The sequence below is a fragment of a genome, unplaced genomic scaffold (genome assembly GCF_019419815.1).
Source record: "Pyrus x bretschneideri cultivar Hongxiangsu unplaced genomic scaffold, Pyrus_bretschneideri_v1 Contig15, whole genome shotgun sequence".
Lineage (NCBI taxonomy): Eukaryota > Viridiplantae > Streptophyta > Magnoliopsida > Rosales > Rosaceae > Pyrus > Pyrus x bretschneideri.
In genome coordinates this window covers 1,544,008-1,568,141 of record NW_025999446.1, presented here as the reverse complement: position 1 = coordinate 1,568,141, position 24,134 = coordinate 1,544,008, and the positions used below count along the sequence as shown (strand labels likewise).

At 36.6% G+C, this 24,134-nt stretch overlaps 2 protein-coding genes across 2 annotated transcripts; both read left to right on the top strand.

Moving 5' to 3' along the window:
* The first annotated feature begins 9,361 nt into the window (after positions 1-9,361).
* LOC103949956 (BRI1 kinase inhibitor 1-like) lies at positions 9,362-10,666 on the top strand. Its single transcript, XM_048580270.1, has one exon. The coding sequence runs from the start codon at positions 9,398-9,400 to the stop codon at positions 10,376-10,378; it is 981 nt and encodes a 326-aa protein (XP_048436227.1). The 5' UTR covers positions 9,362-9,397; the 3' UTR covers positions 10,379-10,666.
* A 7,128-nt stretch (positions 10,667-17,794) lies between these two features.
* On the top strand, positions 17,795-23,712 carry LOC103949679 (phosphatidate phosphatase PAH2-like). The gene is made up of 12 exons (XM_048580269.1): positions 17,795-18,929; positions 19,146-20,031; positions 20,582-20,913; positions 21,042-21,115; positions 21,361-21,445; positions 21,847-21,933; positions 22,035-22,107; positions 22,443-22,486; positions 22,636-22,764; positions 22,860-22,958; positions 23,103-23,251; positions 23,348-23,712. Exons 1-11 carry the CDS (start codon positions 17,898-17,900, stop codon positions 23,157-23,159), a joined length of 2,898 nt encoding a protein of 965 aa, XP_048436226.1. The 5' UTR covers positions 17,795-17,897; the 3' UTR covers positions 23,160-23,251; positions 23,348-23,712.
* The last annotated feature ends 422 nt before the right edge of the window (positions 23,713-24,134 follow it).

Sequence of the window (24,134 nt, the reverse complement as noted above, 5' to 3'; positions counted from 1 at the left end):
TTTTACATAACCATTTGTTTATTTCTCTCATTATGTAATTTTACAACAAATATTTGATCAATTGACACATGACAAGAGATATAGAACAATTCTATATACAATTTAGTCCTTTTTTGCTCACCCCCTAACTCAAAGTAACCTTTCCCCCTCTAAAATCATGTCACATTTATTTAAGTAACCGTAGTTGCCTATGCATTTAACTAAATCTCTTATAAGAAAAAAAATTTTTTGAATAAATTAAAAATATAACTTACCATGTATTCCTTTATCTATATCCCTTAGATTAAAGAATTGATCTCACTTTTCGACAACTCTGATCATGGAAAACCTTCCGCACCCCTTGTTCTCACTTTGTGCTATCAGAGCAATTCTACCTCTATAAAGCTCTTAGAGCACTTTCAGTGTAGGAAGGCTCCTTAGACAATATGCAACTCAATTCCTTTAAATGAACAGTAACTGCCCAAGTACATGTTCACCCCTAAATTGAATAGTCCAGGAGTATTAAAATATTAGTATTTTTTATTTTATGAAATAATAAAAGATAACTTTATTTTTAATTTTGGATAATAGTAAAAGATTAGTTGAAAGTATTCAAAAATATTGAAATGTATTATAAGGTGGAAGAACATAGTTACGTATTTAGAGAAAAATATATATAGAATTTTTTATATTTTTAATTAGCATTTTTAATAATTTTTTTAATAATTTAAATTCTGGCTGACGTCATGATGACATCATCCTTATGTCACATAGGCAGGGCGCTGAGTTAGACAATTATTCCTTGACTTTTCCATCGGGTTCACTTTGGGTCCTATTGCCCGAGTGGGCTGGAGTGTTTTGGGAACGGGGAGAGTAGATTGGGTTGCCTATCCCCAAGGCAATAAACAACGGTGGAGTTGCTCTTATAGGCAATTCAATCCCCTAAGTGAACAATAACTGCTTTTAGTGAACAGTAACTGTCCAAATGTATCTTTACCCCTAAACTGAATAGCCCAGACTATTAGTATTACAATATTGTTATTTTTTATTTATAAAATAATAAAAGATAATAGTAGTTTTAATAATTTCGAATAATAATAAAAAATTAGTTAAAAGTATTTGAAAATATTGAAATGTGATGTAAAATGAAAAAACATGGTTATGTATTTATAAAAAAAATATATATATTTATATTTTTAATTAATTTTTTCTAATTTTTAATTATTACTGATGTCATACTGACGTCAGCCTTGCGTAACATGGCTGGGCCTGTCAATTCCTACCTCGGGGGAACAACTCGGATTTTTTTGGGCTGGAAGCGCTGATGCAAATTTATTCTCCTCTTTGCCATGGTACAGTTCCATGGTGTAAGATAGTCAAAAGCGTTTTTCTTTTAGTTGTTGCTGTGTTGAAACAAAAGAAAAAGTTTGTGTAGCCGAGGAAGTTAAGGTGACCGGCCTCATTTCTTTCAAAACTGATTGATGGGTGAACCATATGAATCCAATCTTGGTCTTCATGATCATGGTTAATTAGTCTTATTCCAGAACATAGTCGTAATTATGACAAAATATCATGGGCCCTTCTCTTTCCGACATTGAATCATCAATCAGTTGCGTTTAATACTTTTTGACATTTTAACAGATGTATTGTGTATATATTAGTTGTCATATCATGTGATTTACGAAAGGTAAAAGGTAGTTTAAAATTTTGAACTCTTTGACATCATTCAAGTATATATATTTTTTATGGTACAAGTGATGTTGCATAAATCATCTTTTTAGATTATATTTTGTAGAATGTTATTGATGGTTGGATTCTATTTTTAAATCAGTAATAGCCAAATCCAATAATCAACCGTTACATCATGTGATTTACAAAATATAAAAAAGACGATATGTCTAACATTTTCTTTAGGAGACTTTAACGAAAATGTCCCGGTTACTGTTCACTTTAACGAAAAATCATATTTTTACACTAAAAAGTCAATTATGGTACTATTCACTTTACCCTTTATTTTGTCATTATTGTTAAAATTCAAAACTTTTAACCTCTTTTCAATAGTTGGTATTTGTGTGAACAAAGACCACTGTTCTGTCTCTCTACGCAACTTGTTTTAGACAATGAGAGAGTTTTATATATAGTCTCGAATATGAAGATCTCAGTATCAACTGGAAGTAGACAACTTTGACATATTTGGTGATGAAGAAATGACCCCGTGAGGAATAAAAGATTTAAGAATCAGAATCATCAAGAAAATGGTTTGAAACTTGAATCCAAGCTTCACGTCGCTCAATAGAAAATGAGAGGTGTTCTATAAAATACGAAGGAATAAATTGAACAAGGATAAGTTATAACACGTTTACTTATTTGAAATAAAAAAGTTATGAGCGGAGAAAGTGAAAAATATGGAGAAAATGAGAAGGATTGAGATAGATTACCTTTTTATCCTAATTAATCTAGTTCTTGAATTTTTAGGTGTTAGATTATTGATCGTGCCCACATATTTTTTTAATGTGTTAGTAAATGCATGAGAAGTCAAAATTAAGTATGACTTTAATACCAATGTGTTAATATTAAAGGTAATGCTAAGGAGACTAAATTCGTAGACAAAATTTGCAAACTAAATGATATATTATCAATAAAAATGAGCACGTTTATCAACGCTTAAATAATAATCTAATCATCAACTTCTATGTCATTTAGTTTTCAAAATTGTGTTTATAAATTTAGTCTCCCTAACATTAGCCTAATATTAAACCAAAAACGGAAAGTTACCCCTTCAGTCGAAGACTAGTGGTAGCCTTCGTTGTGGAAGGGTGGTGCTTCAGGATTACAACATATTGGTTCTAAGAACAAAACGAGCTTAACAGACCACTGTCTTCTCATTCTTGAGTGAGATGCTGGCATGTTTATGTCCAGATTTCAGAATTGTCCATTACTAAACATACTGATATTGTCTTAACTACCAACACAGCCTAATAGTTGATGAATTTCATCACAAAAAAAAACATCGTTTTGATTAAAAGTAAAACCATTTCATGTAAGTAATAATTTATTAAGTGAAGTTTCTAGAATTTTATTCTTCAATAATTTAGTTTTTAACGTTTGTATTAGAGTTATTTGATTCTTGACCTCTTACTTACAGATAATATCAATGCATATGGAGTCAACAAATGCTGAGCTACATGTTACATCATGTAAATCCAAAGCAAAAATGATACTTTTATCATCTACTTGTACCATTATTTATACTGTCTCTCTAATAAAGATAGGATCTACATTATGGTACAACTAGGTAATGATAGGGTCCACCAACGCATGTGGTTTTCATCTCTATTAGAGAAATGATACAAATGATGGTGCAATTAGGTGATAAGTGTAACATTACTCAATCCAAATTCTCTTTTATTCTCCCTTCCCAATTTCATTCTAAAACAAATAATCAAGCCATACGTGTGGAGTCTAAAATAATCTTAAAAATTCTAGAGGCGATGTGTGGATTTTTGGTCAAGAAAGACAAGATTGCTCTCATTACATGGGCATGCTTCTCAGATACTCCCATGAGCAGCTCAGCACCCTGAAGTTCTAAGCAACTGCTAACAGCTCACTTGCTTATGACAAGGAAAAGTGAAAATCAATTAGGGATATTTATACAATTATCTTAAGATATTATTTCCTATTTAATATCTTGAGAATATTCTCTTCGTACATCTTGGCCAATAGGATACCGTCATGTGTAAGATAAAACCTTAACACCATGACCAACCCTCTCCCTTATATATATCTCTATCTCTACCAAAAAGCTTTTGCTATCCCTAAAAGCTCTAAACACATACACTTTTGAGAGAAACCAACTTAGGCATCAGAGATCTATTGACCAAGCCCTCCAACCCCAGCTTAGTTCTTTGATCAAAGGTGTTAATTGTTTTGCAGGTACATTTTTGTAAAAGTATGAAATGACAGAAATTTACGTCAAAAATATGTATCTTGTTGTAAGCCTATTTGATTGAACGATCTAGGGTTTAGAGAGAGAGGGGGGCTAGGCACAATTAGAGAAAAGAGAAAGTGATTGAATTGTGAGGTGTGTTTGATTCACCCCATTGTGCCTTTATTTATAGTAGTAGGATAGGTAAAAACCTTTCCCTTTAGGATTACAACATTAAATATGTAATCTACTCCTAATAGGAATATAAGATACATTCCTAAATTTCCTAGGATTTACACAATAACATCCCTCACGACGGGAAGACTGTCTCATCAAAGTGACAATCCGCAAAACGTGCGGTAAAGAGATCTTCTGTCAAGGGTTCTAAGTAGTGAACAATTGATGGCGAATCGTAACCGACATAGATTCCCATTTTTCTCTGATGACCCATTTTGGTACGTAGTTGCGGCGCTATTGGCACATATATGGCGCACCCAAACACCCGTAAATACGAGACGTCAGGCTCGCATCCAGTGACCAACTGTAACAGTGAATGTGGTTGGGTAACAGTGGGTCTCAGGCGGACCAATATAGTTGCGTGCAATATTGCATAGCCCCAGGCAGATATCAACAATTTGGTTCTCATAACCAAAGTCTGAGTTATCAATTGAAGGCACTTTATGAAAGCTTTTGCCAGACCGTTTTGGATGTGAACATGGGCTACATGATGTTCCACATCAATCCATACTGACATGCAATAATCGTCAAACTTCTGTGATGTAAACTCTCCAGCGTTATCCAGTCGAGTCGACTTAATCAGATAATTAGGGTGGTGATCCCTTAGCTTAATGATTTGAGCTAGGAGTTTAGCAAACGCGGCGTTGTGTGTGGACAATAGGCAAACATGTAACCATCTTGTCGATGCATTAACCAACACCATAAAGTATCTAAATGGTCTGCAGGTTGGTTCGATAGGTCCACAAATGTCCCCTTGAATCCTCTAAAGAAATTTAGAGGGTCGTGATTAATCTTTGTATATGAGGGTTGAGTATTCAACTTCCCTAAAGAACACGCTTTGCATGGCAGAAGTCCAACATAAGGATGTAACTTATGCTCGTGTGAAGATTTAAGGATATGGCACATCATGTCACGTCCAGGATATCCCAAACGGTCATGCCAAAGCAACAAAATGTCCTGGAACTCAGGCATAGGGCCGGCCACAGTGTAGGCTTCTATGCCGCAAATGGTTGTGATGTATAACCTACTCGGCAGACATTCCAACTTCTCATGAATACTCTTCTGGCCATATTCATACGAAGCGATACAAAGAAATTCAGAACCATGATCTTCATTGGTTTCAATATGATATTGATTATCTCGAATATCTCTAAAACTCATCAACGTTATTCTGGAACGTGGAGAATAGAGTGCCTCCTTAATGGTCAAGATAGTACCATTAGAGAACATGATACGTGCCTTTCCATATCCTTCAATCAGGTTGGATGAGCCTGAGAGAGTTGTCAAATGAGCTTTCTTGGGTATCAAGTTAATAAAATAGTGTCATTCACACAAGATGGTGTGCGTGGTTACACTATCTACCAAACAACTAACTTTACCACTCGACATATGCGTGACCAATGATCATTTGATCCACAACGATAACACATGTCCAGTTTAGTAGAAGCAGGCTGAATGGGAGCTTTACCTTTGTTCTTGAAGTTTAGGGCCTTAAGGGCGAGTGATGGATGCTGCTGGGTCACATTTCTTCCCTTAGGTGAGGCACTCTGTTGACCTTGGGCCCATGGTGGGGCTTGCCACCCATTGCCACGGCCACGACGATTCTTTCGTCATTTATTGTCACATCCTGGGCTCGACTCCGCCGTAGCACGATATTGTCTGCTTTGGGCCCCTACCACACCCTCACGGTTTTGTTTTTGGGAACTCACATGAAAACTTCCCAGTAGATCACCCATCTTGGGATTGCTCTCGGGTGAACTCACTTAACTTCGGAATTCCAATGGAACCCGAAGCCAGTGAGCTCCCAAAAGGCCTCGTGCTAGGTAGAGATGGGAATATACATATAATGCTTACATGATCCACTCCCCTAGGCGATGTGAGATGTTACAATCCACCCCTCTTAGGGGTCCGACATCCTCGTCGACATATATCCGGCCAAGGATTGGCTTTGATACCAAACAACATGACGGCCAGCATGCCTCGATCTAGGTCGGGGTGTGTCATTTATGGTTGCTAGAATTGGTCGCATGCGCTTCAGGCGCGGCGTTCGAGCCAGTTGGTTGAGATTGATGATTCTTTATCAAAAGCTGGTTCCGCTTTTCAGTGAGAAGTAAAATAGAGATCAAATCCGAAAACTTGGTGAATTTCTATGCCCTATATTGTTGCTACAGGACAATATTGGTGGCATGGAAGGTAGAATAGGTCTTCTCCAGGAGATCTGATTCAGTTGGTTATACTTTGCAGAATTTCAACAATGAATGGAATCTACAAACTTCAAAGTTGTATTCATTCACGGACTTAAAATCCTTGAAGCAAAGATGCTGCTAGTCGTGTCTTGCTTAAGGCAAGTATATGTCTTTCTGGTGATCGAAATGGTCGGCCAGAGCAAGCCAGGGGGTGTGTGGGTCCTCCTCAGCGAGATACTCAGTCTGCAGTGCATCATGGATGTGTCTTCGAATGAAGATCATTGCAGTAGCCTTCTGAGCTTCGTCAACAGGTTTGTCGGCGATGGGTGTCTCAATGGTGGCTCTAATACCCTTTGCAGTCAAATGGAGCTTCACGTCTTGAACCCACTTCAGATAGTTTCTTCCAGAGACTTCTAGAGCGGAGAAATCGAGCTTGTTTAAGTTCGACATGTCCCTAAAACGGAGGGGAAAAAAACGTGATTAGTCATACGGTAAGCCATATACATATATCGTAGAACATACATGTTCTATAAACATGTATTGGTTTAATTTATGCATGAAAACTACAGGTTTTATGTGGTATGTTTTGAATGAAAACTTCAGGTTTTAAAGACACTAAATTTAAAATTACAGGTTCAATTTAGTTTTATGAACAATTAGTTCATAATGAGAGGTTTCTGCAAGAAACACATAATGCAATATACTAATTTGAATATAGTGGATTTGAGGTTCTTTGGGAACTCAAGTGTGAGAGTTTCATTACTACGAAAATATGTTACGATTCAAAGTATAAAAAAGGTTTATGCAAGAAACACATAATGCAATATACTAATTTGAATATAGTGGATTTGAGGTTCTTTGGGAACTCAAGTGTGAGAGTTTCGTTACTACGAAAATATGTTACGATTCAAAGTATAAAAATAAATTATTGAATCGTTAATGTCCAAAAGTGATTTTCAGGTCAATAATTCTGGATTCATTATCATATTAATGGACTGCAGGTCACTTTTAATTAATTCAATAAATCGGGCCATATGGGGTCAATTATTGAAGCTAAATAATATTAAAATAATATTATCGGGTCGAAAATATAGCCCCACGAATAATTGGGCTCAGGTTGGGTGCCTTGAGTAAAAGGCAAGGCCCTAAATGGCCTTGGGAGGGGGCTGCAAGCCACGGGGGTGTGGGGGAAACCCCAGCAGCATCTGGGTTTCAATTTTGGCCTAGGGGACGGCATTGGACAAGGCCTAGTGAAAGCTGGCCTGTGGGTTAGGGCACGGGAAGCCCAGCCGCAGTGGGCTAGTTGTATGTATGCGGGCCGAGGCAGTTGCAAAGCCCAACAACCATAAAGGTTGAGGTGTGCAGGTTATGGGTCGAGACAAGGGAGCAGGGCTGCAGGCCCGTGTGACATGGAACCCAAGCCGAGGCTTGGTTCTGTCCGAGAGGGAGCAGCATGCCCAAAAAAGGTTGTGCACGTGGTCCAACTTGTCAATGCCATCCATGGTGATGCCAAAGATTACCCAAAATTTTTCGAACCTAGGGTTTAGGAAACCCTAAGTATGCTTCTAATTTAAGTTTATGCATTGACTCACATATTCTAACAATTTAATTGTGCGATGCATGAAACAAATATATATATTGACAAATATGAACATATACAATATATATATATATCGTAAGGAAAATATAAACATAGAGGGTTCATGCATCATGGGGAATATTTTCATGCTTCGTGGACGTTTCAAATATCTTCTTTTATTTTAAGCATACCTGATTAGCAGAAGACAAAAATAAGCCTTTGAATTTTGTGGATGATAGACTCCCGTCAAGTCCTCAGCTTCTGACAAGAGCATGCTGATAACGTGTTATAGATTATTTGGTTGAACGATCTAAGGTTTAGAGAGAGAGGGGGGCCGACCACAATTAGAGAGAGTGATTTAATTATGAGATGTGTTTGATTCATTCTATTGTGTCTTTATTTATAGTAGTATGATAGATAAAAACCTTTTCCCTTTAGGATTACAACATTAAATAGGTAATCTACTCCTAAAAGGAATATAAGATATGTTCCTAAATTCCTTAGAATTTACATATTCACATTCGTATTCTAAATATGACTACAACGTATTTTGCTTGGTTTGAAATCTTATCTTCTCGATCAAAAGGCCTTCAACTCCCACGAGTGACATCTGACATCACACACCAACATACATAGATATACTAAATATCTCCGACACCAACACCTTCCCCAACGTTGTACACCACTACACTACACATAGTAATTAAAAGCGAAAGGCAGGAGCAGATAAGTGCCTTTGGTTTATAAACTCAAAGATTCTCTTGATATATGGGGCAGTAACAAACCCTAGCTAGCTAGGGTTTTGCATTTTTCACTATGTGGTGTGTACAGTGTACCTGAGAGAGAACATGAGAGGAGGATGGAGGACCAGTCCTCACTGGCAAAACAGTTAAATACAGACTTGTACCAAAAACAAAGTGTTGCCTCGCCATTCCCATCTCCCTTTTTAGAGCAAGTTTGGATCTTTCTGACCTCATTTCCCAAATCCTCCTCAGTAGCTGTTAGATTTCGACAAGGACCCACCAACCTATAGAAACACAGCTAAATTTATCATCTCATCCCATTCTATTATTTATATTATATAACGAAAATTGCTTGGCTCCTTCTCAAAATGGATCGTTACTCATTTTAGCAAATCACAGTTAATGATATTACTCTAAAAATTTATACAAAACATATTAGACAGTGACAGAATTATCTTATAAAAGGAGGAGTGAAGTATTCTCCATCGATAAGCCATTATTCATAAAAAAGAACTAATAATGCGTGGCAGTATGGATTATTCTGCATAAAAGACATTGGAAGCCCAACTGCACAAGACTGACAAGACTCCTTTTCTCTCTCCTCTCCTCTCTCTCCACTGCTTCCTGATCTTCTTATCCCTCCCCCAAAGGTTTGGTAGTATTCAAAGAACCAAACTCTTTTAGAGAAAAATAATCAGAAATTGGGTTTTGATCCTTGTTTCAGTTTTTCAACAAAATCATTTGAGTTATGGCCACCCATCAGCTGGAAAAAACCAGAGAAATTGCTCTAGACACCCTCAGCAGGCATGAAGAAGAAAGGTTAAAACAGTTACCAAAAACTGCCCCTGCCTCACCACCTTCATCTTCCTCCTCCCCCTCCCATGAATTCTCCTTCACAATCTCTCTCCACACTTCTTCTTCTTCCACGTCAAACCCTAATCACCAATCCAAATCCAAAACCAGCACCACCCCACCTTCTTTCGCCATTGATTTGTCCCCCGCAGATGAAATATTCTTCCACGGCCACCTCCTCCCCCTCCAGTTTCTCTCCCATCTCCCCGTCTCTCCTCGCTCCTCCACCAACTCCCTCGACAGCTTCACCCTCCCCCTCAAAGAGCTGGTAGAAGATCAAAAACCAACCAGAAAAACCGCCACAACCAATGCCGAAAACTGCATTCGAAACCGAAACATCCTAAACAAGAAGAACAACAGCTGCAGCAGCATCGACAAGAGAATCCCACGTCAGGGAAGCAAACACGAGACCAGGGGAAGAACAAAGTCCAAGTCCTTTTCGATTTTCGGGCTTCCTAGATGGCGAAAAGATTGTGAAAATAGCGAAAAGGAGGAGAACAACAAGGAGATGAAGAACAAGAGGAAGGTAAGGTTTGATGTGAGTCACATACTGAAGAGGTACGTGAGAATGGTGAGGCCGCTGTTGTTGTTTAGAGGGAGGAGAGAGAAGGGGCAGTTCCGGCGGCAGCCCTATTCGTTTTCGGGGAATTTGAGCATGTTAAACAAACATGAGTTGAGAGGAAGGATGGGACAGTTTTCGGCGCCGGCGTCAATGAGGACATCTCCGACGAATAGTGGGCATCTTGTTGCAACTGCAGCTACTAATGTTCCTTGTTCTTCAAGTGACAGCACCATGGAAGAGTTGCAGGCTGCAATTCAAGCTGCAATTGCTCATTGCAAGAACTCCATTGCCACAGAAGAGAAGCCCAAATGTTGAAGAAAATTAGATAGGAAGGTATAATTCAGAGGGAATTTTATATTTGTATTTGATTAATTATTTGCATATAAAGGGGATTTTCATATATATATATATATATATATATATATATATATGATGATGGTGCATGTATTAAATGAGTTAAAAAAAAATGTTCAGTAGATTACTCCATCTGCATTCAAATTGGTTTAAAATCCAAACATGAGCAATTCACGAATGTAGATGCATTTTCTTTTTATGGTTACACAAGTAGACTTGTTTTTCATGGCAGTGATTTTCGCGCCTCCATTTTTGTCTCTTGATTCTCCTTTTATTTATTCGATCTAAAAATTAGAAAAAATGAGAATAAATATAGCGAGAGAAAAAAAGAGTTTGAAAATCAATTCCCCTTTTCAATTATCTCTAGGCATGTTCTTGCATTCTCTGGGGACCAACTGTTTTTTCTTTCATGTAACACAGTTAACTTCGGTCTAAATTTCAATCAAGATGTCCATCTTCCAAAGTTTTGGAAAAAGTTAAAAATACGAGTATAAAATCATCACGCAAATGAATACACGCATGAGAAGAAAATTTATTATGTTATCAGTTATGTACAATCAAATATCTATTTCTCTTCTCACATAACGAAAGGGACAAATACAAAATTGTATACAACCGATGACACTCAATAATCTCCCATACACAAGTATAGAATGTTATAACAAGAAACAGTTGAGCTTTGACAATGATGACTTCCTAGTCCCTACAAAAAGAGGCAGTGAGAAAGGAGTGGAATCTTTTCCTATCAAAAGTGTACTGTAAACAGAAATAGAAATGTAGGGGCTGCTGTGATTGTGGGTCGTTAATGGCCCCAGAATTTAAAAGAAAGCAAGTTCACAAGTACAATTATCATTCAAGATAACAATAATGCACAGGGTACAAATGATAATCTGGTATCACAAATAAAAAAACACATGAGCAAATCAGGTAGCTCTAATTGAATCAGTCATACTTTAGGATTAAAGATGTGGTGCTCAAGTGATTGGATGACTCGTTATCTTTTTGTGGTTTCATCTTTTATGTTTGTTATAGTGTCACATAGCATTCACAATCCCACCAAAGCAAAAAAAAACCACCCAATTCCTTGAAAGTGCATGCCTTTTGTTCCTTTTAATCATTTAATCCTACAAAAAAGAGAAAGGGGACTCACCAACAAAAACCCTTTTCCAATTGGAAGTTACACACATAAAACACACTAGAGAGAGTGCTTTGTGTGTCGCTGCTCACTAAGACTAAAGCTCGTTGGCCTTAGCTGCGGAGATAAACTTCCGTAAAACCTGTTGCATGTCTTGGCTCTGTAACTCTCTTATCACACGCCATCTGACGAGAGAGATAATGATATCAGTATAGACAACATGTGCTAGTAAGCTTGCTTTTCTCCTCAGCTAGCTGCACATATGCGACAGTTTTCAAAAGCATTAGATTTGACCAATACAAGTTTCTCTTTCTCAGCCACCAAGGAAAACATGATAATAAAAGTTGTTTGCTGCTTGGCTCAAGGAAATCTTGCAACTCATGATTAAGTTTGCATCTTTTCCTAAAGAACATTTTTTTTAAGTCAATAGAAGCTGATCAAAGCCTAAAGGGTTGAGGCTGAATAATGAGTTCTCAGATGCATTTTACCCTCCTTACCAAATATCAGAATACAACTAAATTGGAAAACAAGCATTTTTACTTACACATTAAACACTTTTAGGCTTCATTTGTAAAGTGTAGAAATATATCCACTCGAGGCCTCTCAAATAGTTCTAGAGCCCCTTGGGTAGTGCTCGAACTTCTCCTCTGTATGCTCGAGCTCTTTAGATTGGTTAAAATTCCGGACGTCTAAACAACTAGGCTGAACTTATTAAACATGTCCCAACTTTAGCTCCGTTTATAAATTTTGCATAATTCAAAGAAGATCACCCAACAGAAAGGGAGGATAATTTGTTTTCAATTTCATTAGAAATGGATATGAAGCCTGCTTCGTGTAAGCTTATTATTTGAGTCGGGGCTCATATGGCGATGGTGACAAGGCTCAACGAGGACATTTTGTATAAGTTGGGACTCAGCCCAATTGTGTACCAACCCAAAGCCCTAGTCGCGTATGGGCTATAATAGGATGAGAGACTGGTACATGAACCAAATTTGATGTCTGTGACATTTAACTATTTAAGTGAAAGGTTTCAAATTCGAATCATTTTTTAATTTTTAATTTACAATAACATACTTACACTTAAGAGTAAAGTGATAAATTAGTATTGAAATCATCAATGAAATTTAAAACTTAGACCACCCACTTACAAGAAAAAAAAAAGTAACATGATAGCGTATTACTAATGTCATCTCCTGCTGAGGGCCATGCGGTACTTTTAGCCTGAATGTATGCAAAATCAGTCTCCACCCAAAGGCTAATAAGAGTCTGCCATAAAGAATCAGCTCGCCAGCCCTTGGCTTACTTTTTCTGCGAGTCCCACCATGTGCAGCCAACAAGTGCATTGTAAATTTTGTTTTGAAGAAACGATATTATTTACACTAAGGATGAATGGTGAACTTAACCTCACAATGAGCTAGTGATAATATGGTTTAAACTCGCATTTGATGAGAATCGAACTTAGGATCTCTCACTTACAAATAAAGATGAATATCATTAGACTACTAAATGATACAAATGAATTGTAAATTGAATACCTAACCCTACTTATTATATGACTTAACTCAAATGCTATCATGCCTTAAAATAGAATACCCATTGACAAGTGGGAGCAATAACAATAGAAGCTGTGGAAGATCGTGTAGTAGTAATATATCTGCCCATCGCTACGTATGGTTGGCGTACAACCTAAGGGCTTCTTAGCCGAAAGAAAAAAAAGAAAAATGTATGCCCGGTTTGGTACCTTTAGTCTAAAGATTATATCAAAAAATTTAGTCTATTGTTTGTCCAATTAGATATAAGTTTGTTTTTCCTAGTGCCTCAAGCTCTTCTTGGTAAATACCTAACAAGGAAAATATTGGTTCAAGATTGTTTTGCAACTTCAAATGCTTCTAAAAGGAATATATATATATATATATATACTTTTTTTTTTATCAAACGATAAATATTGTTATATTAATAATCGACGGGATTCGAATCTAGCATGTCATGAAAAGATCCAACACTTTTTCACTACTGCGATAAATGACCACTTGCAAGGAGTCAAAACCCTTTTTATAATCTAAGCACCTTGAAAACTGGAAGAAATATCCTAGAAACATATGCAGATATTTCAAGTGGCCCGCTTGTTTGCATGGTCAACACCCAACCACCAGCAATTAATGAATTCCATCTTATATTATAGTTTTGTAACTGGGATACAAAACTGATCAGGATCATATCATATGCATCCAACAAACATATATATAAACGTTTAAACGTTTAAACGTTTAAACGTTAATCAGTCAGTATTTTGAGTTGAAACCTACTGTCTATGTCGCTTCCATTTTATCCAAATTGTAATTTTTTGACTGGTGTCAAACACCGTTAATTGCTGAGGTCTGGTCTTGCTCGACAGTTGATGACGCACATTCGAAGCTATTTGTATTGCTTTGATATGTTTATTTGATGATTAGAGCAAATGAGAACCATAGTATAGACAAATTAGTACCGTTTGATTTAATATGCGGTTAACTGCTGAATCAAGTTGACGGCCAACTTGACTTATGTCACAACAGTTGCTTACTTGGTCTACATATAACTTAACCTTCCTTTATATATTTATATATTTATATATCCATGTAAATGATGTGTAACAAACCAACAGGATCCTCTCCGAATCGGATCTTGTTGGTGAGGATCCTAAAGATTCGTAAATCATGTCCGTTCATCGTACATATTGCAGTTAGTTTTTATCAGGTACTGTTTGTATTTATTTTTAAATAAAAATATTTAAAATGATTTATGACTGCACGATATAAGATGAACGGATATAATTCATGAATTCACGAATCATCACAGAAAGGATCATGATTCTATAACAAATAGCGGAGGGGACAAAGAATGGTTGAAAAGCGCAAAAAATTGGAAATTGGAGGTCTCAAGTTCGAAATCCGCTGTTGATGTGGAAGCCAGATTTGTGGCCAATGGGAGGCTGAAATGCCTCTACGAGTTTTTCCGACCTCTGAAAGGGATGGATAATCATGACTTACCACCGGTTGTTCCCATTTTTAAAGAAAAAAAAAAACACAAAAACGACAACAAAATTAACAATTGTAAAGTATGGGTTTTGAGCTCCAATTTGGGTCGGTACTAGTCTACTAGAGTCAAACCCAATGAAGCGATCTATGAACTTTTTAATCCAAATTTCTATCATTTATTATGTTTAATTCGGTTTTTAAGTTTTATAGATGTTTTTTTCAAAATTTTGTAATCTTTTTTTCGATTATGATTTCCAGCAACCCTAGGGTTGAATTCGGATTAAAAGTCATTTTCATGTGATGTTTGAGTTGTTATCATTCATTTCATTCAATCATAAATCTTGAGGATTAAAAAAATGGTGGTGCTGTTCACACTTATATTTTTATATCTAGCACAACCCTTTAACTCATGTCATTTGATTATCTTTATTCATTGAACGGTCGAAAATTGATAAGTGTTAAGTAAAAAAGAGTGTCCATATACCACAAAAAATTATAAATTTAAAATAATCTCATACGTTTTTGTGTTGTTGATAATATAACCAAAGTTACCATTTAATTTTCTTTCTTATTTTCACACAATCCCAATCAACATACAGATGCAAAACAAATCATAGAACAAAATCCATCATGAGAATCAAAAGATTGGATGATCAAATCATGAATGGTACTTATATTTATCTATTAATTAATTACTTAATTTATTTATCATACAAGTGACATTATATATTAATTTACATCAAATAAAAAAATATATATATTCAAGACGCGTTGAAAATAAATTATATATGATAATTTTTTCGCTGTAAAATATGTACACACCTATTTTCTATTCTACAAGAAAGAAAGTCCGACATGTTTCCACATGGCGGCAAAACTTAACGTGTTGAAGAAAAGGTTAAATGGAGCCCACTTAATTCAAATGCTCACCTGTCTCAAATAAAATGCCACCCCTCCTAAGAAAAATCATGTTACATAAAGAACAGACTTTTCAGATATCTAGAACTAGTCAGAACATCGCATAGCATATTATAAATAATACTATATCGAAAAATATGTTATTGTTTCTTATACCTTAAGAAATTTTTCTTGAAATGTTATATGAATTTATACATTTTTTTTTCAATTTGTCATATAAATTAAAATTTTAAGGGATTTTTATATCAATTTTTCAAGATTATGATATCAATGTTATTTCGAACATTTTAAGGGAGTCGTTCTTTAGAATCAGGGCCGACGAGTCGACTTCCTCAACTTTTGCATGATGCTGAATCTACCTTGAGTATTTACACACTCAAGGGGGAGGGGGTGTGTTGTGAACTTTCCTAGTTTAAGTGTGATTGTGTAAATCCTAGATTAGATTTGATTTTAGTTATTTTTTTCTATATGAACTTGTATTCTTGGGGATGAAGGATTTCTTTTCTTCTTTTATTACTATAAATAAAAGCATTACGTATGAGGATAACATATCCTCAACACACACATTTCCCTACATTCTACAAATACATCTCTTCTCTCTCTCTTCCTTTGTCGCTGACCATCTTTCATTTATCAGATAAAATAGACTACAATACACACCTATTTTTTATTCTACAAGAAAGAATGTCCGACATGTTTCCACATGGCGGCAAAACTTAACGTACTAAAGAAAAGGTTTACTTGGAGCCCACTAAGTTCAAATGCCACCCCTCCGAAGAAAAATCATGTTACATAAAGAAAAGACTTTTCAGATATCTAGAACTAGTCAGAACATCGCGTAACATATTATAAATAATACTATATCGAAAAGAGGTATGATATTTACACACCCTATTTTACTTCTTACACATTTTTTTAATTTTTAACCGTCGGATCGAATGAATTGAAGAAGATCAACGAACATAAATTATCAAGGGGTGTGTGAGAAGTAAAATGGGGTGTGTGGATAGCATACCCCTATCGAAAAATATTTTATTGTTTCTTTTATGTTAAGAAATTTTTTCTTGAAATGTTATATGAACATATACATTTTTTTTTCAATTGGTCATATAAATTAAGATTTTAAGAGATTTGTCATATCAATTTTTCAAGGTTATGATATTAAGGTTATTTCGGACTTTTTAACTCACCACACCTCTTTAGACTTATTTTGAACATTTCAACCCCCTTTTTCTTAAGAACATGGTAGACACCGTTGAATTCTCAAAGCTTGCAATTAGTTAAATTCCATATAAGTGAGCCTAATGTACTTTTTAGTAGTTCACTATAAGTTTTGAAATGAACACAGGTCTAATGTCCAAATCAATTTATTCATCTGCCTGCTAATGTAAATATATCTTTGTGTAAAAATAAAAAATAAAAGAAAAATCATGAAAATTAGGTCAAAAATTTGAAATAATCCTGAACACAAATGAATGTCACTTACTTTGGAAAAAAAACAAATAAACTTAACATAGTTAAAATGAGATACATTAATACTTTCAAAAAATTAATACAACAAATAGCTTAAAAGTTTGTTCATATGACAAAATCCGTATAAATTTATATGACTTTTCAAAAAATTTCGTACGTGATGTCTTGACATTTCAAAAATCCCTCCACTTCAACCATCTCTCGTATGCTTACGTGCAACAACTCTCTCTCTCTCTCTCTCTCTCCCTCTCTCTCTCCCCTGACCTGTTTCTTTCAGGTCAGTTCATTTCTCGACCCTTTTATTTATTTTAGTTTAGATTTATTCCTCTTTTTTTTCTTATTTATTTCATCAATCATCACTGTCAGAAGAATAAGGGGAAGGGAAAAAAAATGAAAAAAATGAAAAAATGCGGCGCCTTTAAATATTTGTTGGAATTTTAATGGTGATTGAAGGCTCAGCACATTCGAATAATTAGCACCGAATATTCTTTCATCACCATAACTGCTATTCCCTCTTCCTTTGGCGGTTCCTCAGAATTATATCTTTAGTTTTTGGTCATCCGTTGATGCCTTCTTTCTTGGTTGTCTGTTGATTTCGAGCTGTTGGGTTTTTAAAATCCAATGGTTTGTGGGGGCTTCTGATTGAAAAAAGGGATATCAGAGAGGGATTTCGTTGCTTTTCTGATGCATGCAGTAACTGCTTGGAGTTAAAACTGTGGTAAATTGTTAAATTTTGGGTTTTGATCAATTGGGTTGTTAAATTCTTGGTAAATTGGTCATCTGGGTTGCCTCAGAATTCAATCTTTGGATCAAAGTTTGTTGCTTTGAAGGTTTTTCGTGAGGAAATCGTCCGGGTCCGGGTGTGCGTAGATTATGATTGAGTTTTGAGGATTTGGTTAATTGAGTGTCCTGAGAAATTAGATAGGGGAGGAATAGGATGTATGCGGTTGGGAGGCTAGGGAGTTATATATCAAGAGGGGTATACACCGTCTCCGGCCCGTTCCACCCTTTTGGTGGAGCTGTGGATATAATTGTAGTTGAACAACAAGATGGGAGCTTCAAATCGTCGGCGTGGAATGTGAAATTTGGGAAGTTTCAAGGGGTTTTGAAGACAAAGGAGAAGGTGGTCAACATTAATGTCAATGGGGAGGATGCTACTTTCCATATGTATTTGGATCATAAAGGGGAAGCTTATTTTCTTAGGGAGGTTGATGCAGAAGAAGGGGAGGCTGTGTTGTATCCTTCGTCTTCGAGTGATGAGACGGATGAGCAATGTCGGGAAAACAGGCAGCCATTGAAGTCCATGAGTTGCAATTATGATGCTGAGAATTTGACAACAGTTGATCAGATTGAAACGCTTAACGGGAAGATTTTGTCCAGGACTAATTCCCGGAGGTCACGAATTTTTGGGCTATTTGGGAGCAGGTCGATGAAGGAGCGCAAGAGTAAGGAGGAAGAGGGGGTTGATAGTGAGGTGAGAAGGGTGGATTCATTGGAGCGGGCCGAGTTTGCAGCTAACCTTTTGGAGGTGAAGTGGTCCACTAGTCTTGCCACTAAAAAATTCAGGAAGGATAATGCTTCCCGTTTTTCGTCTCCTAATATGTTAGTTAATGAAGATATGCAGATTGATGCCGAGGAAAGCCGGCTGAGCTCATCTCTGCCTGTGTCTAGAGTATCCAGTGATGTTGGTGAATCTTTTATTGCGGCAACTGAACAAGATGGGAATGCAATTGCTGTCATATCCAATGTCACAGGTTCTGATCTTGAAATTCAAAGTTCTTTTGAGCTAGAAGCTTGCCCTGGCAAGCATTTGAATGAGAAAGATGTTGTATTACCTGGCTGTGACATTTCTCATGCGGCGGGTGGGTTAGATGGAGTCCAACCCTTTATTTATTGTGAAACATTGTACATTGCCAGAGAAAGAAGTGGCCAAGTTCATGTTCATGCCAGAACTGAGCTGCTATCTAAGGTAATCTTTCTATCAAATCTGTTGCAATAGAAACCAAAACTTTTAAACTAATTAGGAATTTTAAGATACAATGTTTACTATGACTTATTTACCAACGCAAATATGCTCGAAATTTAGGAAACGCAGTTTGGTTATAAATATCAATTGGCTAATATTATTCTTAATTAAGTGTACACCTGGATTGTCAAGACTGAGATATTTAGTGTACTTCATCAGGATTCAGTTACTGAGCAACATGCTGGTGATACTTCCATGGAGGTACATTCAGTGGAGGCTACTGAAATTTGTTCACAAGAGACAGATGCACATTCATGCACAGACTGTAATATTGACCTTGAAGGGTCAGCAATAGTTCAACAATGCAATATTCAGACAGTCCAGCGAAATTCATTACCTGGTTCAGTTAAAAAAGTTGAGTCACAGAGCATGTCTAGTTTAAACAACTCTGGTGATCAAGTTCAAGAAGAGAAAAATACAAAAGAGGAAGAAATCGGATCATGCGATTTACAAACCCTGTCTGGGTCCGTTATTGGCCATGTCATGACAGAAGCAGCAAGTGTGTTGCCAGTGGGATTAGAGGAAGAACAATTTCTCTTCAGTGACGATGAAATCAGAATCACTGAGGTTCAGTGCACGGAATCGTGTTCTTCATCATGTGTAGACAGAGAAAATAGTCTCTCGTGTAGTCCAAAAGACAGTACAAACTATGAATCATATTCATCTCCAGAAAAGTTTGTTCCAGAAGACCCCCCAACTGATTTTGAGAAATCAATTGGAAAACTGGAGGCAGCATCAGCTGCAATTGGTATTCCTAGAAATCGTAAGGCTGCTGCTGATAAGGAAGTCGGGAAGCTGGTCGCATCATTACCCAATATGTGGCCTCATACTGACAAGTTGAGTGCACTTGATCTTCATTATCCCTTGAGCTGTTCACTGGACTCAAATGTCAATCCCTTGAAGTCAATATGGCAAGGTAAAGATGATTTGAGCTGTAGAAAGTTGGACACTGAAGAAGAGAAACAATTAGCACAGGAAACACCAGATATGGAGAATACTCAGGGTTCAGTGGAGCTCAGAGATGGTCCTGCCATTCCTGCAGTTGGTGAGAAACTTAGATATTTACATGTATGATATTTCCTGCACTAAAATGCTGAAAAGTATTCTATTTGCTTTCTTGTTGGTAGTGTGCACATACTACAGTCTACATGATTATATTACAGTACTAAGAATTGATATATTCCAAGTCAGAGTGAAATATGATCAATCTGACCATTTTTTCACTTTATTTTTTGTTAGACTTATTGCCAGAATATTCTCTCTGATGAAAATTGGAAGGGCCTAATTTGTTTTTTGGTGAATAAATATTTCTCAAGTGGTAAAATGTAGAAAGTGAAATAAATTTTGCTTTGTGCAAAGCTCTCTCGCTGGAAACACTTCTTATATGAAGGGATGAAAGCTGGTACTGCTTTTCAAACAGTTTTCGGAAAAATTCGATCTTGATAAATGTACTAATTGATAGACTTGTTATCTGTAGTTGTTTTCCATGGGATGTAGCTGCTTTATTGCTTTAGGATGATTCCATTTTGGAAAGTGCAAATATCTGAGCTGAAAGGCATATTAGCTGTCTACTGACTGGGATAAAACTATTACAGGAGATCCATCTAAAGCAAATGTTGCCACCAGTGGAAGTTGGAAACTCTGGCCTTTCGGTTCAAGGAGATCAAATTCCAGGAAAGCAATGCAGCCAGATGTGAATGGTGGTAAAAGTCCTGATGCTCAGAATGCTACAGAGAGCACCGTTGCCACTGATGGAGATAAGAATATGCTTACAGATGGAGATAAGAATATGCTTGCACCCAAGGGGATGAAGAAAATGGAGAGGGTACTCGCTCCAACGTCTGAGCAGCTGGCGTCCTTGAAACTCAAAGAAGGGAAGAATACAGTAACCTTCACATTCTTTACTGCAATGCTGGGGAAGCAGCAGGTTGTTTATTGTTTTGATTTTTATTTGGGTTCTCAACCTGGCTGTTCATTTTTAGTCTGATTTCTTTCTCATCGTTTGTTTTTCAGATGTAGTTACTGTCCTTTCTAACAATTCTTGTTGCTCAACAGGTTGATGCCAGAATTTATCTGTGGAAATGGAACACTCGCATAGTGATCTCAGACGTGGATGGGACAATCACAAAGTAAGGCTGTTCTTTCCAAACAATTCTTTGGTAAATTGTATTTTGAGAAATTTTTTCTGTCTTGCATAAGTAATGAAGTACAGTGATTTTTAGGTTTTTTTTTTTTTTTTTAATCAAATATGAGCAACAGTTTTTCTTTAACGATTCAGTTGTTCTTTATGCATTCACTTGTTGATTACTTGTGGGGGGAGGGGGGCGGTTCTCTTTGATTTGTCTGATCCCGCTTGATTTGCTTTGTTTTACAGGTCAGATGTTCTAGGTCAATTCATGCCCTTGGTTGGGGTAGATTGGTCACATATAGGTGTTACAAATTTGTTTTCTGCCATTAAGGTTTGTTTATCTCGTCCTTTTTATTTCTTGTGCTCGTGATCATGATTATTTTTAGTTCATGCTTATTTATTGACTGCAATTTTCACATTGCATTTCATCACTCCTTACAATGCATTTTGAGTACTCTGGTGGGTTGGCCTTTAGCCAACATAGGTAGCCGAAAACACATAGAGGGACTTCTCATTAACCTAATCTGTTGGCCCATCTGTGGTTCGCTCATTCAGTCATAAAGTGTCATCAGCCTACAAATTATAGGCATGATTACCTTTATAATGTGCCCGTCTCTCATCTCTTATTGCCATTGTCTCTTACACAAACATGTTACATTTTGTGTATGAATTACTCATAACTACACTGACATTGCATCTTTAAAGGAATTGATTGTTATTTCTATGCTGCAGGAAAATGGATATCAATTGCTTTTTTTGAGTGCACGTGCCATTTCTCAAGCCTCTGTCACCAGACAATTTTTATTCAACCTTAAGCAGGTTATGGTTAACCCATGCTAAATCCTTGATTTTCATTTTCAAACTAGAGTTAAGAAATCAAAATGCGATATGTATTTAGTTCTTTGCTTTCAAATATGCAGGACGGGAAGGCTTTACCAGATGGTCCCGTTGTTATTTCCCCAGATGGACTTTTTCCTTCTCTCTTTCGCGAAGGTAAGTGATGTTGGTGCACTTCTTTTTTCTAGAACTTCAACAGAGGTCTAATTTAAATTGCTAAAGTGTTCCATTTAGTTTTTCAGGCATTCTATGCGTTCGGTTCATTGCCCTTTTTTTTGCAATAATCCTGATAAAAAACTGAAATGATAAACTACGCTTCATAGAGAGGAAGTGCATCCTTTCCTTGTTGAATAATGCAGAGAAAACAATTTATATGGATAACAGAGTGGAATGTAAAATTACGTTATTTGATCACTAGACATCACATGCAATTTTCTGGTCACTAAGTCGTATGTAGTTTCTAATGCCTATCGACACTCTGTTTTCCTCAGTTATCAGGAGGGCTCCTCATGAATTCAAAATCGCATGCTTGGAGGTTAGTGTATTAAATCTTCACCTGATCACTTGTTTTACTGCCTTTCACCTTCTTGATGTTAAATAATTTGTTTCAAAGGATACTTCCGAACAATAATACATATGGGTTCAAGTATCCTTTTAAATATCTTACGTTTTTCTCTGTTTCAGGATATCAAATCATTGTTCCCTTCTGATGCAAATCCATTCTATGCCGGTTTTGGAAACAGAGATACCGATGAGTTCAGCTACCTTAAGGTTGGAATCCCGAAAGGAAAAATATTCATTATTAATCCCAAGGTAATTATGACCTTCACTATATAGCAGCAATTTAAATATTTCTAATTTTGTAATGTCTAATGCCAACCTTTCTTCGTTATGGTTTGGGTATGCAGGGTGAGGTTGTTGTGAACCGCCGTGTTGACACAAAGTCATATACCTCCCTTCATGCTCTTGTGAACGGCATGTTTCCACCCAAAAACTCATCTGAGCAGGTTTTGATTGTGCAATGCTTTTTCATTTTAAATATGTTACGGTCGAGGTCTTCTTTCAAAATCATTCTGCCCTGTTCGCCCTTTCCTGTGTGGCCACTAATCATTTGAGCATGCTTTTTTATTTATTTTCCCTGTTGATTACAGGAGGACTTTAATTCGTGGAATTTCTGGAAACTCCCACCGTGCGATATTGATGTTTGAGGTGTCGAAGAGAGTTTATTGCTTTTTCTTCTCGCCTGCGCTAGATATGGAGATGGATCAGTTTTTCCATGCACGTGTTTAGAAGTGTCGAGGTAAAATCCTCATTTCTCATTTGCCTAATCTGTCTGTGCATGGAATTTTTTGTTGTAGTATGACAATGCTAATTCATCAAGACATGTTGGTGACAGATCTCATAGGTCGTGCCGTTGTATGTAGCTAGGAATGATTGGCTAAATGACTGCTTTGCCGTTTGCCGGGCTGGGTGATTTATCGGCGACCTGAAACAATATATGGAAGAGTTGGATCAGTCCCACCTCCATGCTGCTGCTCCATTTTCTCTTCTGTTTTTTTTTTCTTCTTCTGCTCAATCCAAGTTTGTGTAGTCTGTTTCTGTACATTCCATGACCACTTCAAGTTGTAAGTATTATTTGGAAGTCAAATGGGTAAATAGGCATTCACATTCACATATAATTTAACTGTAAAGTCCTTGTTTCCAAATGTAAATTGATTTCTCATGTGGATTCAAGTATCTAGTTTTGCTCTTTCTGTTGTACTTAATCCATACTCAGCATTTTGCCAGATGCACATACTTCATCACATAATATGTAATTACGCGAATTGTTATGTTTTCATATGCCATCTTAAACTGGTAGATATGTATGCAAGGATGCGAGCGATAGTAAATGCTTGTAACCAACTAAGCTACAAGCCCGTTGCAATTCTTTTAAACTTGGTGGGAACAAAATCATCGTGAGAAAGCATACAGGAAGGAACCGGCTCATCTGCATTGCCAAGTAATCTCTGAAGAATACAAATGATGCCACACAACTCGTGCATTTTAATGTCCAATTCAATCACATTCAGTTATGTAAGTACATATACATAGGACTCGTAAAAGGTACGAGAACAAGCTGACATCAAGAGCCACCATGTTTAAATGTGCCACCAGGACCATACAGAATAATACATTTTATT